Source organism: Canis aureus, chromosome 8 (assembly GCF_053574225.1).
Source record: "Canis aureus isolate CA01 chromosome 8, VMU_Caureus_v.1.0, whole genome shotgun sequence".
NCBI classification, from domain to species: Eukaryota; Metazoa; Chordata; class Mammalia; order Carnivora; family Canidae; genus Canis; species Canis aureus.
Window position 1 is genome coordinate 67,935,797 of NC_135618.1, and position 21,729 is coordinate 67,957,525.

Genomic DNA, 21,729 nt, shown 5'->3' on the forward strand with positions numbered 1-21,729 from the left:
CACAGAGAGAGAGAGAGGCGCAGAGACACAGGCAGAGGGAGAAGCAGGCTCCATGCACCGGGAGCCCGACGTGGGATTCGATCCCGGGTCTCCAGGATCACGCCCCGGGCCAAAGACAGGCGCCAAACCGCTGCGCCACCCGGGGATCCCTCATTATAAAAATTTAAAATAAAAACAACAGCAGCAGGATTTACTAGTTATGAATGTGGAAGGAAAAGGGTAGCAAGTCTTTGTCCAATGATAATGGCCCTGAGGTGGGGGCAGGAGGGTGATGCAGCATTTAGCTAATGAGATGCACTGAATTAGTCATACCTCATTTTGCACAATAGCTGCAGATTCATTCCCATGCTCTTTTTCACTGTGCACACTGTTGTCCAAGGCTTCTTCATGCAGTGACTGAAGGAAGATCTTTGGTGTTGCAGTTTCCATAATGGAAATTCAAATTTTCAGTGATTTCATCCCTGGGCTTGGTTTTGTATAGGTGTACTAACAGGATACTTTCCACTCAGCCTTTACACTGGTCATTTGCTTAAGGTTTTGTGGCCTCTACGAATGGTTTCAGCTACATTTTACCTCTGCCTCAAATTGAACCATTTCTCCCAAACCTGGTTTTAGCCCATTGCTATTTCACGATTTGTAATTCATTTGTGCTCTACAACAGGGCAAAACTGATGGTCAAATAAATGAAATCTGGTTTGAGCAGCAATGAGTTAAAAGGGAAAAGTGAGTCTAATTTTAGAATTGTGGAAGATGAGGGGCACCTGAGTGGCTTCCTTGTTTGAGTGTCTGCCTTCAGCGTGGGTCATGATCCCAGGACTCTAGGATCAAGACCTCCCTCTGCCTCTCCCTGCCTATTGTGCACTCTCTCTCTCACTCTCACTCTCTCTCAAGTAAATAAATAATTAGAATGGATAAAGAAGATGTGGTTTATGTATACGATGGAATATTACTCAGCCATTAGAAATGACAAGTACCCACCATTTGCTTCAACGTGGATGGAACTGGAGGGTGTTATGCTGAGTGAAGTAAGTCAATAGGAGAAGGACAAACAGTGTATGTTCTCATTCATTTGGGGAATATAAATAATAGTGAAAGGGAATATAAGGGAAGGGAGAAGAAATGTGCGGGAAATATCAGAAAGGGAGACAGAACATAAAGACTCCTAACTCTGGGAAACGAACTAGGGGTGGTGGAAGGGGAGGAGGGCGGGGGGTGGGGGTGAATGAGTGATGGGCACTGAGGGGGGCACTTGACGGGATGAGCTCTGAGTGTTATTCTGTATGTTGGTAAATTGAACACCAATAAAAAATAAATTTATTAAAAAAAATAAATAATTAGAATCTTAAAAAAAAAAACCTGACTCATTAGAATTGTTGAATATGAAATGACAGAAGGGTTGTTAGATGTTGGGGACCGGTCTTAAGAAAGTCTATTTCTTGGTGTATTTTGTTTTGTTTTTTTAGATTTAGCTGATAGGTGGGACTTAGGCACCCAGAAGGCATGTGGTTGACACTCCTAGTGTGTGCTAGAGTTTATGTACCACTCAGTGACCATGAATGTGCATTGGGAAGCTCTCCTAACATGAGGCCCTAACAAACCTCAAAGAACCTCACTCCAGCCCACAGCCAGTGATATTAGAACATCAGGAGCTGTTAAACCTAAGACCCATAATATTCCAGTGTCCTCACTGTTCGCTAACTTCCCTGCCCTCCCCCACTCTAATTTTAGTATATGTGCTGCCAAGGGAGCACCCCTCCCCCACTCCAAATGTGACCCAAATATCTCTCTAGTAAATCCCACCTGGGCTCTGATCATACCTCTACGTTGAAGTACTTTCTACTTGAGCAAGCTCAGGGAACAGTAGGATTGATAACTAGATTGTGTAGGATTGGACTGTAGAAGATCATTTGCTAATAGAATCATGACATCTGGCTCAAAAGATTCAATGTAGCAGATCAAAAAGCAAGTGATCCAGCTCCATTGTCTTAAGACCTTTCCCCTGCTTTCCATGATCCTGCAGAGGAAATTGCTGCCTCTGGGTGGTAGTCAACACTCAGTAAAGTCAGCTTTATCAGGTTGCTGAGCTGTATTCATACCTTTGCTGGTGGTGGAGTTGGCAAGTCCTTGTCATACTAATGCTCAAGGTGAAAACTATCCTTAGGAAATTTCAGATTGAGGTTTTGTCCTTCATGCTGTTAAATTAATTAAATTAAATTAAATTAATTAAATTAATTAAAAGGCCATTAGGCATTTTTTTAAAATTGGAATTCAATTTGCTAACACATAGCATAACACCCAGGGCTCTTCCCATCAAGTGCCCCCCTCAGTGCCCGTCACCTAGTCACCCCAACCCCTTCCCCCGCCCCCTTTCCACTACCTCTTGTTCGTTTCCCAGAGTTAGGTGTCTCTCATGTTCTGTTACCCTCACTGATATTTTCACTCATTTTCTCTCCTTTCCCCTTTATTCCCTTTCACTATTTTTTATATTCCCCAAATGAATAAGACCATATAATGTTTGTCTTTCTCCAATTGACTTACTTTACTCAGCATAATACCCTCCAGTTCCATCCACGTCGAAGCAAATGGTGGATATTTGTTGTTTCTAATGGCTGAGTAATATTCCATTGTATACATAGACCACATATTCTTTTTTTCTTACAAGTTTATTTTTTATTGGTGTTCAATTTGCCAACATATAGAATAACACCCAGTGCTCATCCCGTCAAGTGCCCACCTCAGTGCCCGTCACCCAGTCACCCCCACCCCGCGCCCACCTCCCCTTCCATCACCCCTAGTTCATTTCCCAGAGTTAGGAGTTTTTCATGTTCTGTCTCCCTCTCTGATATTTCCCACTCATTTTTTTCTCCTTTCTCCTTTATTCCCTTTCACTATTTTTTATATTCCCCAAATGAATGAGACCATATAATGTTTGTCCTTCTCTGATTGACTTATTTCACTCAGCATAACACCCTCCAGTTCCATCCACGTCAAAGCAAATGGTGGGTATTTGTCGTTTCTAATGGCTGAGTAATATTCTATTGTATACATAAACCACATCTTCTTTATCCATTCATCTTTCGATGGACACCGAGGCTCCTTCCACAGTTTGGCTATTGTGGACATTGCTGCTAGAAACATCGGGGTGCAGGTGTCCTGCCGTTTCACTGCATCTGTATCTTTGGGGTAAATCCCCAGCAGGGCAATTGCTGGGTCGTAGGGCAGGTCTATTTTTAACTCTTTGAGGAACCTCCACACATTTTTCCAGAGTGGCTGCACCAGTTCACATTCCCACCAACAGTACAGAGGGTTCCCCTTTCTCCACATCCTCTCCAACATTTGTGGTTTCCTGCCTTGTTAATTTTCCCCATTCTGACTGGTGTGAGGTGGTATCTCAATGTGGTTTTGATTTATATTTCCCTGATGGCCAGGGATGCAGAGCATTTTCTCATATGCTTGTTGGCCATGTCTATGTTTTCCTCTGTGAAATTTCTGTTCATGTCTTTTGCCCATTTCATGATTGGATTGTTTGTTTCTTTGCTGTTGAGTTTAATAAGTTCTTTTTTTTTTAAAGATTTTATTTATTTTTTAATGAGAGACAGAGAGACAGAGATAGAGAGAAGCAGAGACACAGGCACAGGGAGAAGCAGGCTCCATGCAGGGAGCCCGATGTGGGACTTGATCCTGGGACTCTAGGATCATGCCCTGGCTGAAGGCAGCGCTAAACTGCTGAGCTACCTGGGCTGCACTAATAAGTTCTTTATAGATCTTGGATACTAGCCCTTTATCTGATAGGTCATTTGCAAATATCTTCTCCCATTCTGTAGGTTGTCTTTTAGTTTTGTTGACTGTTTCTTTTGCTGTGCAGCAGCTTTTTATTTTTTTTAATTAATTAATTAATTAATTAATTTATTTATTTATTTTGCAGCAGCTTTTTATCTTGATTAAGTCCCAGTAGTTCATTTTTGCTTTTGCTTTTGTTTTCCTTGCCTTTATGGATGTATCTTGCAAGAAGTTGCTGTGGCCAAGTTCAAAAAGGGTGTTGCCTGTGTTCTCCTCTAGGATTCTGATGGATTCTTGTCTCACATTTAGATCTTTCATCCATTTTGAGTTTATCTTTGTGTATGGTGTAAGAGAATGGTCTAGTTTCATTCTTCTGCATGTGGATGTCCAATTTTCCCAGCACCATTTATTAAAGAGACTTTTTTCCAGTGGATAGTTTTTCCTGCTTTGTCGATTATTAGTTGACCATAGAGTTGAGGGTCCACTTCTGGATTCTCTATTCTGTTCCATTGATCTATGTGTCTGTTTTTGTGCCCGTACCACACCGTCTTGATGACCACATCTTTGTAGTACAACCTGAAATCTGGCATTGTGATGCCCCCAGCTATGGTTTTCTTTTTTAATATTTCCCTGGCTATTCGGGGTCTTTTCTGATTCCACACAAATCTTAAGATAATTTGTTCCAACTCTCTGAAGAAAGTCCATGGTATTTTGATAAGGATTGCATTAAATGTGTAAATTTCCCTGGGTAACATTGACATTTTCACAATATTAATTCTTCCAATCCATGAGCATGGAATATTTTTCCATCTCTTTGTGTCTCCCTCAATTTCTTTCAGAAGTGTTCTGTAGTTTTTAGGGTATAGATTCTTTGCCATTAGGGATTTTTAATGCCTTGACAGCCCATATAAGCAATACAAAACCTAAACCTGTCAATGCCTCAAGGTAAGAAATTGAAACATAAGGATGAACAATCACAGAGAGCCAACTAGGCTTTTCCCTATAAAGCAACCTTAAGTTATAGCTAAATAGTGTCTTTGCTTTGCTTCTTATCTTTCTAAATGTTTTGCTATTACCTTCTGTGCTCCTAGCCACTTCTGGTTTGGTACTGTCTAATAGGAATAGATTTTTGCTCAAACTCATAACATTTTTAAAATTTTTATTTAATTTCAATAATTAACATATGATATATATTTATATATATTTTTAATTGAAGTTCAATTTGCCAACATACTGTATAACACCCAGTGCTCATCCCTTCAAGTGCCCTCCTCAGTGCTCATCACCCAGTCACCCCATCCCCCCACCTGCCTCCCCTTCCACTACCCCTTGTTCATTTCCAGGAGTCTGTCATGTTTTTTAACCCGCTCTAATTTATTCCACTCATTTTCCTTCCTTTCCCCTATAGTTCCTTTCACTATTTCTTATATTACATATGATGTGTTTTGGTTTCAAAAGTAGAAGTCAGTGAGTCATCAGTCTTACATAATACCCGGTGCTCATTACATAGCATGTCCTCCTTAAGGTCTTTCACTCAGTTACCCCATTTCCCTACCATCCTCCCCTCCAGCAACCTTCAGTCTCCCTTTCTGATTTTATCTTTTTTTTCTCTCTTCTCCTATGATCCTCTGTTTTGTTTCTTAAATTCTACATAAGAGTGAGATCATATGATAATTGTCCCTCTCTGATTGATTTATTTTGCTTAATGTAATATCCTTTAGTTCCATCCACATTGTTACAAACAGCAAGATTTTATTCTTTTTGATGGTTGAGTAGTATTCCATTGTATATACATAGCACATCTTCTTTATGCATTCATCTGTCGGTGGACATCTGGGCTCTTTCTGTAGTATGGCTATTTTGGACATTGCTGCTATAAACATTGGGGTGCAGGTGCCCCTTCAGATTGCTACATTTGTGTCTTTGGGGTAAATACCCAGTAGTGCAATTGCTGGGTCATAGAGTAGCTCTCTTTTCAACTTTTTGAAGAACCTCCATACTGTTTTCCAGAGTGGCTGTACCAGCTTGCATTCCCACCAACAGTGCAAGAGGATTCCCCTTTCTCTACATCTTTGCCAACATTTGTTGTTTCCTGTCTTGTTATTTTAGCCATTCTGACTAGTGTGAAGTAGTATTTCATTGTAGTTTTGATTTGTGTTTCCCTGATGCCAGGTGATATAGAGCATTTTTTCATGTGTTGGTTGGCCATTTATATGTCTACTTTGGAGGAATGTCTGTTCATATCTTCTCATTTCTTGACTGGATTATTTGTTTTTAGGTGTTGAGTTTGCTAAGTTCTTTATAGGTCTAGGATACTAGGCCTTTATCTGATATATCATTTGCAAATATCTTCTCCCATTCCGTAGGTTGCTTTTTAGTTTTGTTGACTGTTTCCTTTGCTGTGCACAAGCTTGATCTTGATGAAGTCTCAGTAGTTAATTTTTTGCCTTTGTTTCCCTTGTCTTTGGAGATGTGTCTAGCAAGAAGTTGTGCAGCTGAGGTCACAGGGGTTGCTGCCTATGTTCTCCTCTAGGATTTTGATGAATTCCTGGCTCACATGTAGGTCTTTCATCCATTTTGAGTTGACCTTTGTGTATGGTGTGAGGAAATGGTCCAGTTTCATTCTTCTACATATTCAATTTTCCCAACATCATTTATTGAAGAGATTGTCTTTTTTCCATTGGATATTCTTTCCTGCTTTGTCAAAAATTAATTGACCATAGAGTCATGGCTCCTGTTCTCTATTCTATTCCATTGATCTATGTGTCTTTTTTTGTGCAGTACCATACTGTCTTGATGATTACCACTTTGTAATAGAACTCGAAGTCTGGAATTGTGATGCCATCAGTTTTGGTTTTCTTTTTCAACATTCCTTTGGCCATTCGGGCTCTTTTCTAGTTCCATACAAATTTTAGGATTATTTGTTCCAGCTCTGTGAAAAATGTCGATGGTATTTTGATAGGGATTGCACTGAATGTATAGATTGCTCTAGGTAGCACAGACATTTTAACAATATTTGTTCTTCCAATCCAGTCCATGGAAGATTTATCCATTTCTTTGTGTCTTCCCCAGTTTCTTTCATGAATGTTCTGTAGTTGTTAGAGTACAGATCCTTTGCCTCTTTGGTTAGATTTATTCCTAGTTATCGTATGATTTTGGGTGCAGTTGTCAATGGGACCAATTCCTTAATTTCTCTTTCTTCAGTGTCATTGTTAGTGTATAGAAATGCAACTGATTTCTGACATTGATTTTATATCCTGCCACTTTGCTGAATTCCTGTATGAATTTTAGCAATTTTGGAGTGGAGTCTTTTGGGTTTTCCATATAGAGTATCCTGTCATCTGCAAAGAGGGAGAGTTTAACTTCTTCTTTGCCAATTTGAATGCTTTTATTTCTTTTTGTTGTCTGATTACTGAGGCTAGGACTTCTAGTCCTATGTTGAACAGCAGTGGTGATAGTGGACATCCCTGCTATGTTCATGATCTTAGGGGAAAAGTTCTCAGCTTTTCTCTATTAAGAATGATACTCACTGTGGGCTCTTTGTAGATGGCTTTTGTGATACTGAGGTGTGTTTCCTCTATCCCTACACTATGAAGACTTTTTTTTCACTATGAAGACTTTTAATAAAAAATGGATGCTGTACTTTGTCAAATGCTTTCTCTGCATCTATTGAGAGGATCATATGGTTCTTGTATTTTCTTTTATTAATGTAACATATCACATTGATTTGTGAGTGTTAAACCACTCTTGCAGTCTAGGAATAAATTCCACTTGGTCGTAGTGAATAATCCTTTTATTGTACTGTTGGATCCTATTGGCTAGTATCTTGGTGAGTATTTTGGCATCCATGTTCATCAGGGATGTTTTCCTTCCATTTCTATTTTTTGAGACAGCTTCAGTAGAATAGATATTATTCCTTCTTTAAATATTTAGTAGAATTCCCCTGGACTCTTGGGCCTGGACTCTTGTTTGTTGGGAGGTTTTTTTTTTTTACTGCTTCAATTTCCTTGCTGGTTACGGTCTGTTCAGGTTTTCTGTTTCTTCCTGTTTCAGTTTTGGTAGTTTATGCATCTCTATGAATACATCCATTTCTTCCAGATTGCCTAATTTGTTGGCATATAGTTGCTCATAATATCTCTTATTATTGTTTCTCTTATTGTTGTATTTCTTCGCTGTTGGTTGTGATTTCTCCTCTTTCATTCATGATTTTATTTGTTTGGGTCCTTTCTCTTTTCTTTTTGATAAGTCTGGCTGGAGGTTTATCAATCTTATTAATTCTTTCAAAGAACCAGCTCTTAGTTTCATTCATCTGTTCTACTGTTCTTTTGGTTTCTATTTTATTGATTTCTGCTCTAATCTTTATTAATTGTCTTCTCCTGTTGGGTTTAGGCTTTATTTGCTGTTTTTCTCCAGCTCCTTTAAGTGTAAGGTTAGCTTGTGTATTTGAAACTTTTCTTATTTCTTGAGAAAAGCTTGTATTGCCGTACACTTCCCTCTTAGGACTTCCTTTGCTGCATCCTAAAGGTTTTTTTTTTTAAAGATTTTATTTATTTTTTCATGACAGAGAGAGAGAGAGAGAGAGAGAGAGGCAGAAGCAGGCTCCATGCGGGGAGCCTGACACAGGACTCGATCCCGGGACTCCAGGATCATGCTCTGGGCCAAAGGCAGGTGCTAAACCACTGAGCCACCCAGGGATCCCCCTAGAGGTTTTGAACAGTGTATTTTCATTTTCATTTGCTTCTATGAATTTTTAAATTCTTTAATTTCCTGGTTGACCCATTCATTCTTTAGTAGGATGCTCTTTAGTCTCCATGTATTTGAATTCTTTCAAATTTCCTCTTGTTTTAATTAATTAACTAATTAATTAATTTTGTATATTTTTTATTGGAGTTCAAAATATAGGAAACACCCAGTGCTCATCCTGTCAAGTGCCCCTCTCAGTGCCTGTCACCCAGTCACCCCATCCCCCTGCCCACCTCCCCTTCCACTACCCCTTGTTCATTTCCCAGATTTAGGAGTCTCTCATGTTCTGTCACCCTCTCTGATTTTTCACATTCATTTTCTCTCCTTTCCTCTATAATCCCTTTCACTATTTTTATATTCCCCCTGTGATTAAGTTCCAGTTTCAAAGCATTGTGGTCTGAAAATAGGCAGGAATGATCCCAATCTTTTGGCACCGGTTGAAACCCGATTTGTGACCCTGTATGTGAACTCTTCTGGAGACTGTTCCACGTGCACTTGAGAAGAATGAGTATTCTGTTGCTTTAGGGTGAAATGTTCTGAATATATCTGTGAAATACATCTGGTCCAGTGTGTCATTCAAAGCCCTTGTTTCTTTGTTGATCCTCAGCTTAGATAATCTGTCCGTTGCAGAGTGGGGAGGAAACAAATGCCACATAGAGCAATCTGGTGCAGATAGATTACTTAGCCTGGCCCCCTGGAAAGGGTGGTGCAATTTTGCCTTGGGCAAAGACATTTGAGAACCAACACAACAAGCTCTTCTGCCAGAAGATCAACAGGAACATCCAGCCAAGACCAAGTTTACCAATCACTGAAAACTGCAGAAATCCAGCACTAGGGAATGAAGCATATAGAATTCATGGGTCTTTTTCCCCCCATGATTCTTTAGTCTTTCAATTTTAATTTTTTTCTCTTTCCCTTTTCAACCAATTTCTTATTTCATCAACTCTTTCTAAAAAATCTTTTTAAATTTTCATTTCATTTTGCAGTTATATTCTATCCTTTCATTGTATTTAATTTTTTTTACATATATAAATTTTTCTTTTATTAAAATTTTGGGATCTAGTTTTCTAACAAATGGACCAAAATACACACAGGATCCAGTGTATTGCGCTATTCTGTTCAACTGTCTGATATATATATATATGTAAAAATTATATGTATGTATATGTACATATATATATACACACACATTATATATATAATTTTTTAAAAACTTTTATTTTTCAGTTTTGAGTCCATTCTGATTTGTTTAGTGTATATTTCTCTGGGGTTGTTGTTGCCATTTTAGTATTTTGTTCTCCTGTTCTTCTCTGGACTGAGTGACGATGGAAAAACTCACCTTAAAAAAGAACAAGAGGGCTTCCGGGAGAGGGGTGCGTGGGAGAGGAAGGTCGCAAGTAGGGCCTCTTGCTGCTCAGGAAATGTCTTCCCTTTCAGAATATGCCTTGCGCATGACTTGTCTGAGCCCCCGCCTGTTGGGTGAAATTGCCAGGCCTACTGACTCCAAATCAATGAAAGTGGTGAAACTGTTTAGCAAGCAGCCTTTGGCCAAGAGGAAGGAGACTTATGACTGGTATCCAAATCACAACAATTATTTTGCACTCATTGGGGATACTACGTTTCCTTGGCCTCTATAGAGATGAGTATCAGGACTTCAAGGATGAGCAGCTGCGTCTCAAGAAGCTTTGTGGCAAAGGAACACCTAGGAAAGGAGAAGGGAAAAGAGCCACAAAAAAGAAATAGTGCTGGTCCATCAGAAGAGAAAAGTTCTTCCTTAGCAGCTGACCACAGAAGAAGGTGTATTTATCTTTCTACTTGCTGGAGGAGTGTGAGCTTCTGAGACTGAAGAGTATTTGGAGGAACACGATCATTTCTGTGTTGAAGTCCAATTCAGTTGAGTTGTAACTGGTTCCTTGGACACTTTCTAATTCTGCAAAGTTATTCTGGCTTTGGTTTTATACTGTGAGGTTTACCTCTTTCTCTGGAGAAATGAATGCATAGGTGGTTGAAGACAGACTCATTTGGGGTGGGAATGGAAGGTTGGGATCATGGGAGGAGACTCATTAAATGAGCATCGTTTCATCTCCCCAGGATCCCATTACACCAGCCCTTACCTCTGCCATCCCTCTGGCCCTTCAACCACTGTCTCCACCACCAAGCTCACAAAGTTTCTGAACCGTCCACTCTCCTTGGAGAGTAGTATCTACTGAGCTAGATTTGGGGGAAAGGCTGTACCTGCTAAGAGAGTACTGAGTGTACATGACCTGCTGTACATAAGGTACTGGGGCCCTAGTAATACCATGGTTAGCAAGAGAAAACAGTCCCTACCTCATGGAACTTTGAGGCTTGTGTGAAAGAGTAATATCATTACATAAATAAAATTGTTTAAATGCTACAGAGGATCCCTAGATGGCTCAGCAGTTTAGCACCTGCCTTCGGCCCAGGGTGTCATCCTGGAGTCCGAGGATCAAGTCCCACATCAGGCTCCCTGCATGGAGCCTCTTCTCTCTCTGCCTGTGTCTCTGCCTCTCTCTCTCTCTCTCTCTGTCTGTCTCTCATGAATAAATACATAAAATCTTAAAAAAAAAAAAGAACAAGAGGCAGTACTGACTGCCAGGAACCTAATCCTTATGGATATAAGAAGATATTGGAGCTAGATTTCAGAATAATGATTATAAAGATAGTAGCTGGGCTTGAAAAAAGCATAGAAGGCACTTTCTAGAGAATCCCTTTCTGGAGAAATAAAAGAATTAAAATCTAATCAAGTCAAAATAAAAAAGGCTATTAATGAGATGCAATAAAAAATGGAGACTCTTAACTACTAGGATAAATGAGGCACAAGAGAGAATTAGTGATATAGAAGACAAAACGATGGAGAATAAAGAAGCAGAGGAAAAGAGAGATGAACAACTACTGGATCATGAGGGGAGAATCTGAGAGATAAGTGATGCCATAAGGCATAACAATATTATAATAATTGAGTTCCCAAAAGAAGAGGAAAGAGGGGAGCAGAAGGTATACTGGAGCAAATTATAGTGGAGAACTTCCCTAATCTGGGGAAGGAAACAGTCATACAAACCCCGGAGGCACAGAGAACTGCCTCAAAATCAATAAAAATAGATCAACACCCTGACATATAATATATAATAGTGAAACTTGCAAATCTCAGAAACAAAGAAAATCCTGAAAGCAGCTCGGGGGAAAAGAGATCTGTAACCTACAAGGATAGAAACATTAGACTGGCAGCAGATCTATCCATAGAGACCTGGCAGGCCAGAAAGGACTGGCATGATATATTCAGTGTGCTAAATGAGAGGAATATGCATCCAAGAATATTTTATCCAGCTAGCATGTCATTCAAAATAGGAGAGATAAAGATCTTCCAGGACAAACAGAAACTAAAAGAATTTGTGATCACCAAACCAGCCCTACAAGAAATATTAAATGGGATCCTTTAATTGAAGAGAGAGCCCAAAAGTAACATAGATCAGAAAGGAACAGAGAGACAATATACAGAAACAATGACTTTACAGGTAATAAAATTGCACTAAATATCTTTCAATAGTTACTCTGCATGTAAATGTGCTAAATGACCCAATCAAAAGACACAGGATATCAGATTGGATAAAAAAGCAACACTCATTGATATGCTGTTGCAAGAGACTCATTTTATTTTATTTTATTTTTTAAAGATTATTCATGAGAGACACAGAGAGGCGGGGACATAGGCAGAGGGAGAAGGATAGGCAAGGATCGCAATGTGGGACTCCATCCCAGGGCCTCAGGATCATGCCCCGAGCCAAGCCGAAGGCAGATGCTCAACCACTGGGCCACCCAGGTGCCCCATAAGAGAATCATTTTAGACACAAAGACACTTCTAGATTTAAAGTGAGGGGGTAGAAAACCATTTACCATGCTAACAGACATCAAAAGAAAGCTGGGATGGCAATCCTTATATCAGACAAATTAGATTTTAAGCCAAAGACTAATAAGAGATGAGGAAGGACACTATATCATAATTAATGGGGCCTATCCAACAAGAAGATCTAATAATTGTGAATAATCCCTTAGCATGGGAGCCCCCAATTATATAAGCCAATTAATAACAAAATTAAACATATTGATAATACTTTAACATTTTTAATATACCTCAGTTTATCTTTTAATAATGCTTCTCAACAGAGATTCTACAGTATTCTTCGAAGCCCATTTAACATCAAAATCACCTGGGGAGCTTGTTTAAAATGTATTTGTGGATGGAATGCTTGTCCACAGGGAATCTTCATTTTTTGCAACCCCTCAGGTGATAATAATGTACATAAATTCCAGGAATGATAGCTCTATTGTGGGGAAGATGTGGCTTCACCAGAGTACTCATTCCAACATTGGAATGTGTCCTGAAGTAGGAAGGAATAGCAAGGAATGACCTTCCATAGCAAAGTATTATTTGAATGATTGAAGCCACAGCACAGGAATTTCTTCAAAAATAGAGGATACTTACATCTTAATATCTTTACTAGAAAAATAGTTTGATTTTGATTTTTTTTTGGTCAGAAATCCACTCACTACTTTGTCTCAGCACTCACCATGATGCCCAGCTTAATAAATGTGCTTAATACAGATTTCCTTAATGAATCTGTAGTGGCCATCCACCTACCTCCCGCCCCAATTTTCTTGGTCGCCATTGCTTTACTTCACTTTTATGTCTCCATAATGGGTAAGGTGGTTGAAGCACTTTCCTCTGGGCATCCCAAGGGTGCAGTTTAACAGAAAAATGCTTCAGTCATGAAGTAGATGAGGTTGTGCTTATCTCTGACTAGGTGCTGGGCTGGGTGTGAAGAGCGCAGCAAAGCAGGTGTGATGCAGCTGAGAGAGTCTGAGTGTCACAGAGGATTTGTTAGGAACTCTTTATTTTTATTTTTTTAAAAATATTTATTTATTCATGAGAGACACACAGAGAGAGGCAGAGACAGGCAGAGGGAGAAGCAGGCTCCCCATGGAGCAGGAAGCCTGATGTGGGATTCAATCCCAGGACCCCAGGATCATGACCTGAGCCAAAAGCAGATGCTCAACCACTGAGACACCCAGGCACCCCTCGTTAGGAACTCTTTAACAGAACCATATCTGTAAGTTGTTCTGAGATCTGTGTCCATAAAAGATCTTTAAGAGTATCCTTTTAAGTAAACTGGTAAGTCTTTGTTCTATATAACTATAGAGGAGGACTTGGAAAGTATCAAGGACATTGATGGAGAGACCACTGAAATGATACAGAAGAGTTTGGGAAAGAGTACAGCTTCTGTGACAGAATCAGTCCTGATCCAGAAGTTGAGTTCAGCAGTAGACTGGATTCTGGATAGTTTAGATCTCTATCCAAGAAAAAAAACCTTTTCCTTTCTTTTGAATGAGGTGTTGTTTCCCCTTATTTTACCTTGGCTTCTTAGTAAAATATCTTAAGGTATCATTCTTTCTTGCTTGACTAAAGTAAAGGGATGTCTTGATTTTTTGAAGGAAAAAGATCAGGGAGAGGAAGATAAGGGAGGGAAGGAGTGAGTGCAGGGCCATTTGTAGATTTGGCTGTTACTTTGTTAGGAGAAGCCATCACAAAAGATATTGTGTCCTTTGTTATACAGAGATAGCAAAAATAACTCTTCTTATCTTTCTCACCCCCTGGATCTTTTCTCCATATTTAATTTAATTTAATATAATTTAATATAATTTAATTTAATTTTAATTCCAATGAGTTAACATACAGTGTTAAATTAGTTTCAGGTATACAATATAGTGATTCAACTATTCCCTACAAAAATGCAGAATGCTTTATGAATTTGTGTGTCATCCTTGCACAGGGACCATGCTAATCTTCTCTGTATTATTCTACTTTTAGTATAAGCACTGTTTAAGCAAGCACACTTATCCAAACTGTTCCATTGTCCCATCTAACTTATTTGTTTACTGGGAGCTGACCCTGGGTGCCATCAAAGGGGAGATCCATTCCTAGACCTCCACTTGTATAGACCATATCATGGTCAGAATAACTCCATTCATACAGAACACACTGATACTTTGTCTCAACATTGGATCTTTACTCCATGTATTATATCCTTGCATTTCATTTTCCTTTCCTAATTTAGTAAGTGTAACAGCAAAAAAGAAAAAAAAAGAATTAGATTAACCTCAAAATAGAGACAGATAGCAAAAGATGTGCAACTTTTCACTGAAGATGTTTAACAGAGATCTCAAAAATTTTTTTTTAGCTCTTAGTTTGGATGTGGAGAAATTGGAATACCTGTACACATTTGGTGGGAATATAAAATGCGAAAAGTACTTTGCAAGACAATTTGGTAGCTCCTCAAAAAATTAAGACTAGAGTTATCATTATGACACAGCAAATTTTCTTCTGGATATAGACCCCCAAAGAACTGGAAGCAGGGACTCAAAGAAATATTTGTGTACCCATGTTCATAGCAGTGTTAATTCACAATAGTCAAAAGGTAGAGGCAAGCTGTGTCTATCAGTGGATGAGTGGATAAACAAAAAGTGGTCTGATCATACAATGGGTTATTCAGCCTTAAAAAGGGAATAAATTTTGCCATGCTGCAACATAGATGAACCATGAAGATATTGTGCTAAGTGAAATAAAAAGGCAAGTGCTGTGTGATTCCACTTACATGGAATTCAAGTTCATAGAGAGAGAAAGTAGAAGGGTGTTTGTCAGGGGCTGGGTGCAAAAGGAATGGGGAGTTAGTGTTTGATGGATATAGAGTTTCAGTTTTGGAAAATGAGTTTTTTTTTTTTTTTAAGATTTTATTTATTCATGAGAGACAGAGAGAGGGAGGGAGGGAGAGAGGCAGAGGGAAAAGCAGGCTCCTCACAGGGAGCCTGATATGGGACTTGAACCCGACCCCAGGATCATGCTCTGAGCCAAAGGCAGATGCTCCACCACTGAGCCACCCAGGCATCCTGGAAAATGAAGAGTTCTATGGATGGATGGTTGTGTGGCTGCACAATAATGTGAATGTGCTTAATGCCACTGAACTGGACATCTTAAATGTTTAAGATGGTAAATTTTGTATTATCCATATATTTTAGCACTGATAAAAAAAGGCTGAAAAAATGTGCATTGGCTTTATCAACTTGGAGAATCATTGGTGAAAATGGTGAGAGCTGTTTCAGTCACATAGTGGCGGGGAAGCCAGGAGGCTTTGAATTCCCTCATTAGTTCTAACTCACGATACAACTACTCACTTGATCAAGTAGACATCTCAATCTTATCACAAAACCCAACTCTGTTTTCTCTCTACCATTCAAACGTCTTTTTTTTTTTCCTCATCTTATTGGATAGATCTTGCATCTCCTCAGTTGCTCAGGCCAAAAAGCCTAGAACCCTTTCTCTCACACCCCAAATCCAAACCATCAGTGAATTCCATCAGTTCTATTTCAAACCACACACAGTCTAGCAGCATCTTACTATCTCCAGCACTTTAGGTCCAAGCCACCATAGTCTCTCTTGGACTACTTCAGCAGGGAGTTGCCTCTATTCTTTCTACTCTATAGCCTCTTCACCGTATAAGAACCAGACAGACAATCTTTAGGAAATATAAATAAGATGATGTCACTTCTCTCTTCAGAAATTTCCAAAGGCGTTTCTTCTTGGAGTAAAAGCCAAAGACCTTATTTATAGCTAACAGTTCTTCCTGGAGCACGTTAGTCAACATGCCAAGAATGCTCCCTCTTAGGGACTGTGCTCTTGTTCTCTGTGCCTGAGCCTGTTCTCTCAAGACGTTTTACAACTTTCTCTCTTCATGTGAGTTTCTGTTTTGAGAGACCTTTCCCAACTACCTGTGATATTTTTAAAACATGTCTGCAAATTCTCTGACATTCTTCCCATCAAGAATTGAAGTCTTAAAAAAAAAAAAAAAGAAGTCTGATTCCTTTCCTCTTGAATATTGTCTGGCCTTGGTGACTCACTTTTAACAAATAAAATATGAAGGCAGTGATGCTGTGTTACTCATCAGACTACATCATGAAAAGCAGTACTTGGGATACTTGCCCTTGGGTTAGAACCATCATGCTGTGAGGAAGCCCATGTCACACAGACAGGCCACACATAGATACTCCAGCAATGACAGCCCTCACTGACAGCTAACATCAACCGTTAGATATGTGAATGGGGAATCCTTCAAGATAACTGCAACCCAACCCTGTTTGTCTATAACTACATTATAGACTCTGAAGGAGCATTGCTGAGCTCAACTCAGTCACTCCCAGAAATATGAGAGATAAAATAAATGTTTGCTGTTATTTTTAAAAAACTGTTTTCACTAACATTTACTGAGTATCTACTAGTTATTACAGGCCTTTTATATACAAGAACTTGCTTAACCTCTGTAATAGCCCTGGTTAGATAAGCATTATTTATTTTTTTATTGTTTTATTATATTTTTATTTTCAGTAGGCTCCACACCCAACATAGGGCTTGAACTCTCGACCCTGAGATTAAGCATCATACATTTCATTGGCTGAGTCATCCAGGTGCCTGTTATTTTAAGCTACTAAGTTTGGGTGGTTTGTTTCTGCACAACAGCCACTTGAAGCACCACCCTGCTACAATTACACTCCTTATCAATTGCTAGTCCCCAACCTGGATATGTTTTTCTTTATAGTACTTGGAGCTTTCTGACATATTATATGTATATATATATATATATATATATTTTTTTTTTTTTTTCTATTCTTCTCCCCATGCCCTGGAACATCAGCAACGTGAAAGTAGAAACTTTGTTTTTGTTTGCTGATATATTCCCAGGGCCTAGAATATTGTACTCAATACAGAGTTGTCATTTGAGCTCAAATTGTATGTGTTAAGTGAAAGTAGCTGTGGCCCTCTGATGTGGAAAAGGCATCCAGGGTGAACAAGAAGGTATTGATGTTAAAAGATTATATGTGACTTGGAAAATGTTGTATAGGAAATATTTATTATTCTCATTATTCTTTTTCTTTTTTTTTCAAAGTTAGGGCTCTTTATTCAGACAGTAAAGCACAGCAAAGTGGGAGAGCTATGCTGTCTCCATGGCAACAGAAAGTCTCATAAATGTAAGGTCCTTGGCTTTTATCAGGCAGACTCTTCCTGGATCAGGAGAAACATATTTTAACTTGATGTATTCTCATTATTCTTGAAGATATTTCCACTTTACTACCAGTCATACTTAATAATGCTATTTTTAAAATGTAGAAAATAAAACTATTTTGTTTTTTTTACTTCTTAAACACTTTATTTTTTTAAATTGAAACTAATGTTCTGGTATGTTCATGGGATTGGGTTTATGCTGGCAAGTCTGTGAGGGTGATTGATCAACTTTTCTTCACATAATTTTTACAGGTTTGAGGTGAGATTTTGCTGTTACTGTGGTTTTATGATCAGAGACCCAGGAGAGCCTATATCCAGCCCTGCCAATCATCCCAACTCCTGAAGGCTCCCAAGGAAACAATATGCTCAAAGAACAATAGCAAACTTTGAGCCAGAGAGCCATGTTGTTAGTGTCTGAGTCACACCAGTTACCTCAATTGTGGACTCATTGGTCAAAGGTGAGCTGGAAAATAGTCTAGGCCTACTCACTTCCCAGTCTCAGCCCCAAATCTGAATTGAGGATCTCTGTGCTCAGCATGGTGTATAGAGGAAGAGGGGTGACTGGGCTCAAAATGGGGACTCCAAGCAGACTATGAATAGAAGAGGACTAACCAGGAGCAGGCAGAAGGAAGGAGGGTTCATCTCTGGTTGCTGGCCCTTTAGGGGACACTGCCCTTCATAAAATATGCACCAGTGAACTCTTCCGGCTCTGACCTGGTAGTTCTTTTTCCTTGGAGGGGGAGGGGGAGACATAAAAGTATTGGTTAAGACTAAGTCATGGAGTGAAAGGACTGAAGTGTTCTTTCTCCAGTGTATGATGCCATGTCATGGTCATCATCAGCATCTATTAGCAGGATACTTTTATTAAGTCATTATTCTAAACCCAGCACTGTGATAGAGTCTTCTGAAGATGAGTTTCTTTCTTTTTAAGATTTTATTTATTTATTCATTAGAGACACACAGAGAGATCGGCAGAGACATAGGCAGAGGGAGAAGCAGGCTCCATGCAGGGAGCCAGATGTGGGACTTGATCCCGGGACTCTAGGATCACGCCCTGGGCCAAAGGCCGGTGCTAAACCTGCTGAGCCACTCAGGGATCCCTGAAGATGAGTTTCTTAAGATGAATAAGACCTTCTATAAAATCTAAAAAGAACCCAATCAATGTCCATGGTGGCCAAACTGTGGAAGGAGCCTCAGTGCCCATCGAAAGATGAATGGATAAAGAAGATGTGGTCTATATACACAATGGAATATTACTCAGCCATCAGAAACAACGAATACCCACCATTTGCTTTGACATGGATGGAACTGGAGGGTATTATGCTGAGTGAAGTAAGTCAATTGGAGAAGGACAATCATTATGTGGTTTCACTCATAAGGGGATTATAAAAAATAATAGGGAAAGGGTGACAGAAAATGAGACTCCTAACTCTGGGAAATGAACAAGGGGTAGTGGAAGGGGAGGTGGGCGGGGGGATTGGGTGACCGGGTGACGGGCACTGAGGGGGTCACTTGACAGGATGAGCACTGGGTGTTATGTTGGCAAATTGAACTCCAATAAAAAAATATACAAAAAAAAAAAAAAAAAAGGACCCAACCATCCTGCTTGGAGTGGAGTTGTGGTGAACATGAATCATGCAAAGCCAGGTATGAAAAGGGTTGCACAGAGTTAGAATTATATGGCATTCCAGGGGAGAGAAAATTCTCTCTCTCTTAGCTGGGGAGATGTGAGATGGCTTCATGAAGGACATGGTATTTTATCTGATCTTGAAGGACACCTAGAATTTTGATAGAAATGGGCAAGTTGGGATCCCTGGGTGGCGCAGCGGTTTGGCGCCTGCCTTTGGCCCAGGGCGCGATCCTGGAGACCCGGGATCGAATCCCACGTCGGGCTCCCTGCATGGAGCCTGCTTCTCCCTCTGCCTGTGTCTCTGCCTCTCTCTCTCTCTCTCTCTCTGTGTGACTATCATAAATAAATAAAAATTAAAAAAATTAAAAAAAAAAAGAAATGGGCAAGTTGGGCATGCTGGAACCACAAAAGTAGAGACTAAAAAAATAGTGTTTGGTAGAATGGTGAATTTAAGATGGACTGGGTCAAATGTCCAGTCACTATGGGGCCAGGACTAGTGACCAGTGGTTAGGACTTTCTGTGTAATGTTCTTTCAAGCTCTACCATACCCCTTGCTGCCTGCTTAGGTGTTCAGCTGAAGTATTGCTGCAGGCATTCCTGATGCAAGTACCTGGAGTATGGAACACCACCCAGCAGCATCCAAGGCCAAGAATGGGATAGCTTTGAGGACAATCAGATCTGTCCTCAGAACTAGATTCAACCCAGAATGTGGAGATGATGGTTGAGGAAGTGGGGGTGTAGCACAGGAGTTTAGAAATTGGGATGCATGAGGGTTAAGGATTTGCGGAACTGGGGGTGCATGGGGCTCCCAGAGGGCATCCCTTTGGCACAGGCTATCAGCACATGCACAGATTCCTATGAGTTCACCTTTCTCACACGAGCCTTCTCCAGCAGTTCTGCAGATAAAGCTAATTTTCATCTGTTAAGTGTTTCTGCCTTTAAGGGAGAGTTTATGCCCCTCGGCAGTCTGTTGGGGGGCCAAGAAGGGACTTGCAAATTATTTATGGAGTGATGAGAGGACTCCCTGGCGATGGAGACCCAGGACAATGAGGTCTGTGTTCTTCCAGCCTTCTATATGTGGAGCCTGTCCCTGGCTCATCCCCTTCCCAGCACAAAAGTCCTGAGAGGGGTCTTTGCTGTCACAGCCCACAGGATAAAGTCTTCACTCCAAATAGTTTTCTTAGAGCTCCCTTCATGTCCTTATTCCTCAGGCAGTAGATGAAGGGGTTCAGCATGGGTGTGACCACCATATACATCACTGAAGCCAGTGAATCCTTGTCAGCTAAGTGGGAGGATGAGGGATTCAGGTAGACCCCTGTGATGGTCCCATAGAAGAGGAGGACTACCGTGAGATGAGAGCCACAAGTGGAAAAGGCCTTTTGTTTGCTCTGGGCAGATGGGACTTTGAGCACAGCAGACACAATGCGGATGTAGGACACAAGAATGCTGAGAAAAGGAATGAGGACAATCAAGCCCCCCACCAGCAGAATCATGAGCTGGTTGAGCTGGGTGTTAGAACAGGAGAGCTGGAGCAGGGGAATGAGGTCACAAAAGAAGTAAGGGATGATGTTGCTGGCACAGAACTCCAGCCGAGCCATGAGGGCAGTGTGTAGCAGAGAGTGGAGATTGGCAATGAGCCAGGAGCTTCCCAGCATCAGGGCACAGATTTGCAGACTCATCATAGTGGAGTAGTGCAGGGGGTGGCAGATGGCCACGTAGCGGTCATAAGCCATTGCTGTCAGGAGAAAGTTGTCCATGTTGGCAAGCAAAATGCAGAAGTAGATCTGGGCTAAGCAGCCGCCATAAGAAATGGACTGGGTCTGCATCTGGATATTCACAAGCATCTTGGGGACAGTGGCAGAGATGAAGCAGAAATCCACCAGGGAAAGGTTGCTGAGGAAGAAGTACATAGGTGTGTGGAGGAGGGAGTCAGAGCCAATGGCCAGGATGATGAGCAAGTTCCCTGCTGCCCCAACCAGGTACATGACAAGGAAGAGCCCAAAGATCAACTCTTGCCTTTCAGGCTGGCTGGAGAGCCCTAGGAGGATGAACTCAGAGACACTCGTGTGGTTTTCTCCCTCCATGATTGGCTGGTCCTGCTGGGAGATCCAGAACAGGCACAGGCTATAAGGAATAGGGGATGGCACCCATGCCTCCTTCCTTCCCTCCTACAACCCCTTAACTCACATCTGGCCAACTCACATCTCTTTGTTCATTTGGTATAAACTCCAAAGAAGGCTCTCCACCTACCAAAGGAAAAGCTTTGACCAGGGAGTCTTATGGCCCTAACAGACCCAAAGTCAGGGTTTTAATTATTTCACTATTTTAATTATTTCACAAAATGCTGCTGATCTAAAATCTGCAGAGCCCCATCTGACATCCTTCTAAGGAGAATCCTTGTGACATATGGCCAGGTACTCAGTGGTACCAACAAACAAGGAGTGCTTTG

General features: G+C 40.5%; 2 protein-coding genes, 1 non-coding gene and 1 pseudogene across 4 annotated transcripts in view; 2 read left to right on the top strand and 2 right to left on the bottom strand.

Moving 5' to 3' along the window:
- The first annotated feature begins 1,264 nt into the window (after positions 1–1,264).
- On the top strand, positions 1,265–19,452 carry LOC144319591 (small ribosomal subunit protein mS33 pseudogene; annotated as a pseudogene).
- On the bottom strand, positions 14,325–14,431 carry LOC144319883 (U6 spliceosomal RNA). Its single transcript, XR_013385570.1, has one exon. It is a non-coding gene; the product is annotated as a U6 spliceosomal RNA (small nuclear RNA).
- LOC144319584 (putative olfactory receptor 1F12P) lies at positions 17,438–21,364 on the bottom strand. Its single transcript, XM_077907899.1, has 3 exons — positions 20,148–21,364; positions 18,263–18,380; positions 17,438–17,650 (listed from the first exon to the last, which is right to left on the bottom strand). Exon 1 carries the CDS (start codon positions 21,362–21,364, stop codon positions 20,420–20,422), a length of 945 nt encoding a protein of 314 aa, XP_077764025.1. The 3' UTR covers positions 17,438–17,650; positions 18,263–18,380; positions 20,148–20,419.
- Positions 20,864–21,729, top strand: part of LOC144319578 (cytochrome P450 3A12-like) — a 79,512-nt gene continuing 78,646 nt past the window's right edge. For both annotated transcript variants that reach the window (XM_077907887.1, XM_077907888.1), the window contains exon 1: positions 20,864–21,259. The gene's annotated coding sequence lies outside the window, so the exon portion shown is untranslated. The remainder of the gene's footprint in view (positions 21,260–21,729) is intronic.

What these genes read in the sequence shown, in the direction of transcription:
- LOC144319584 (XM_077907899.1), bottom strand. Translation starts at nt 21,364, where the DNA reads ATGGAGGGAGAAAACCACACGAGTGTCTCTGAGTTCATCCTCCTAGGG.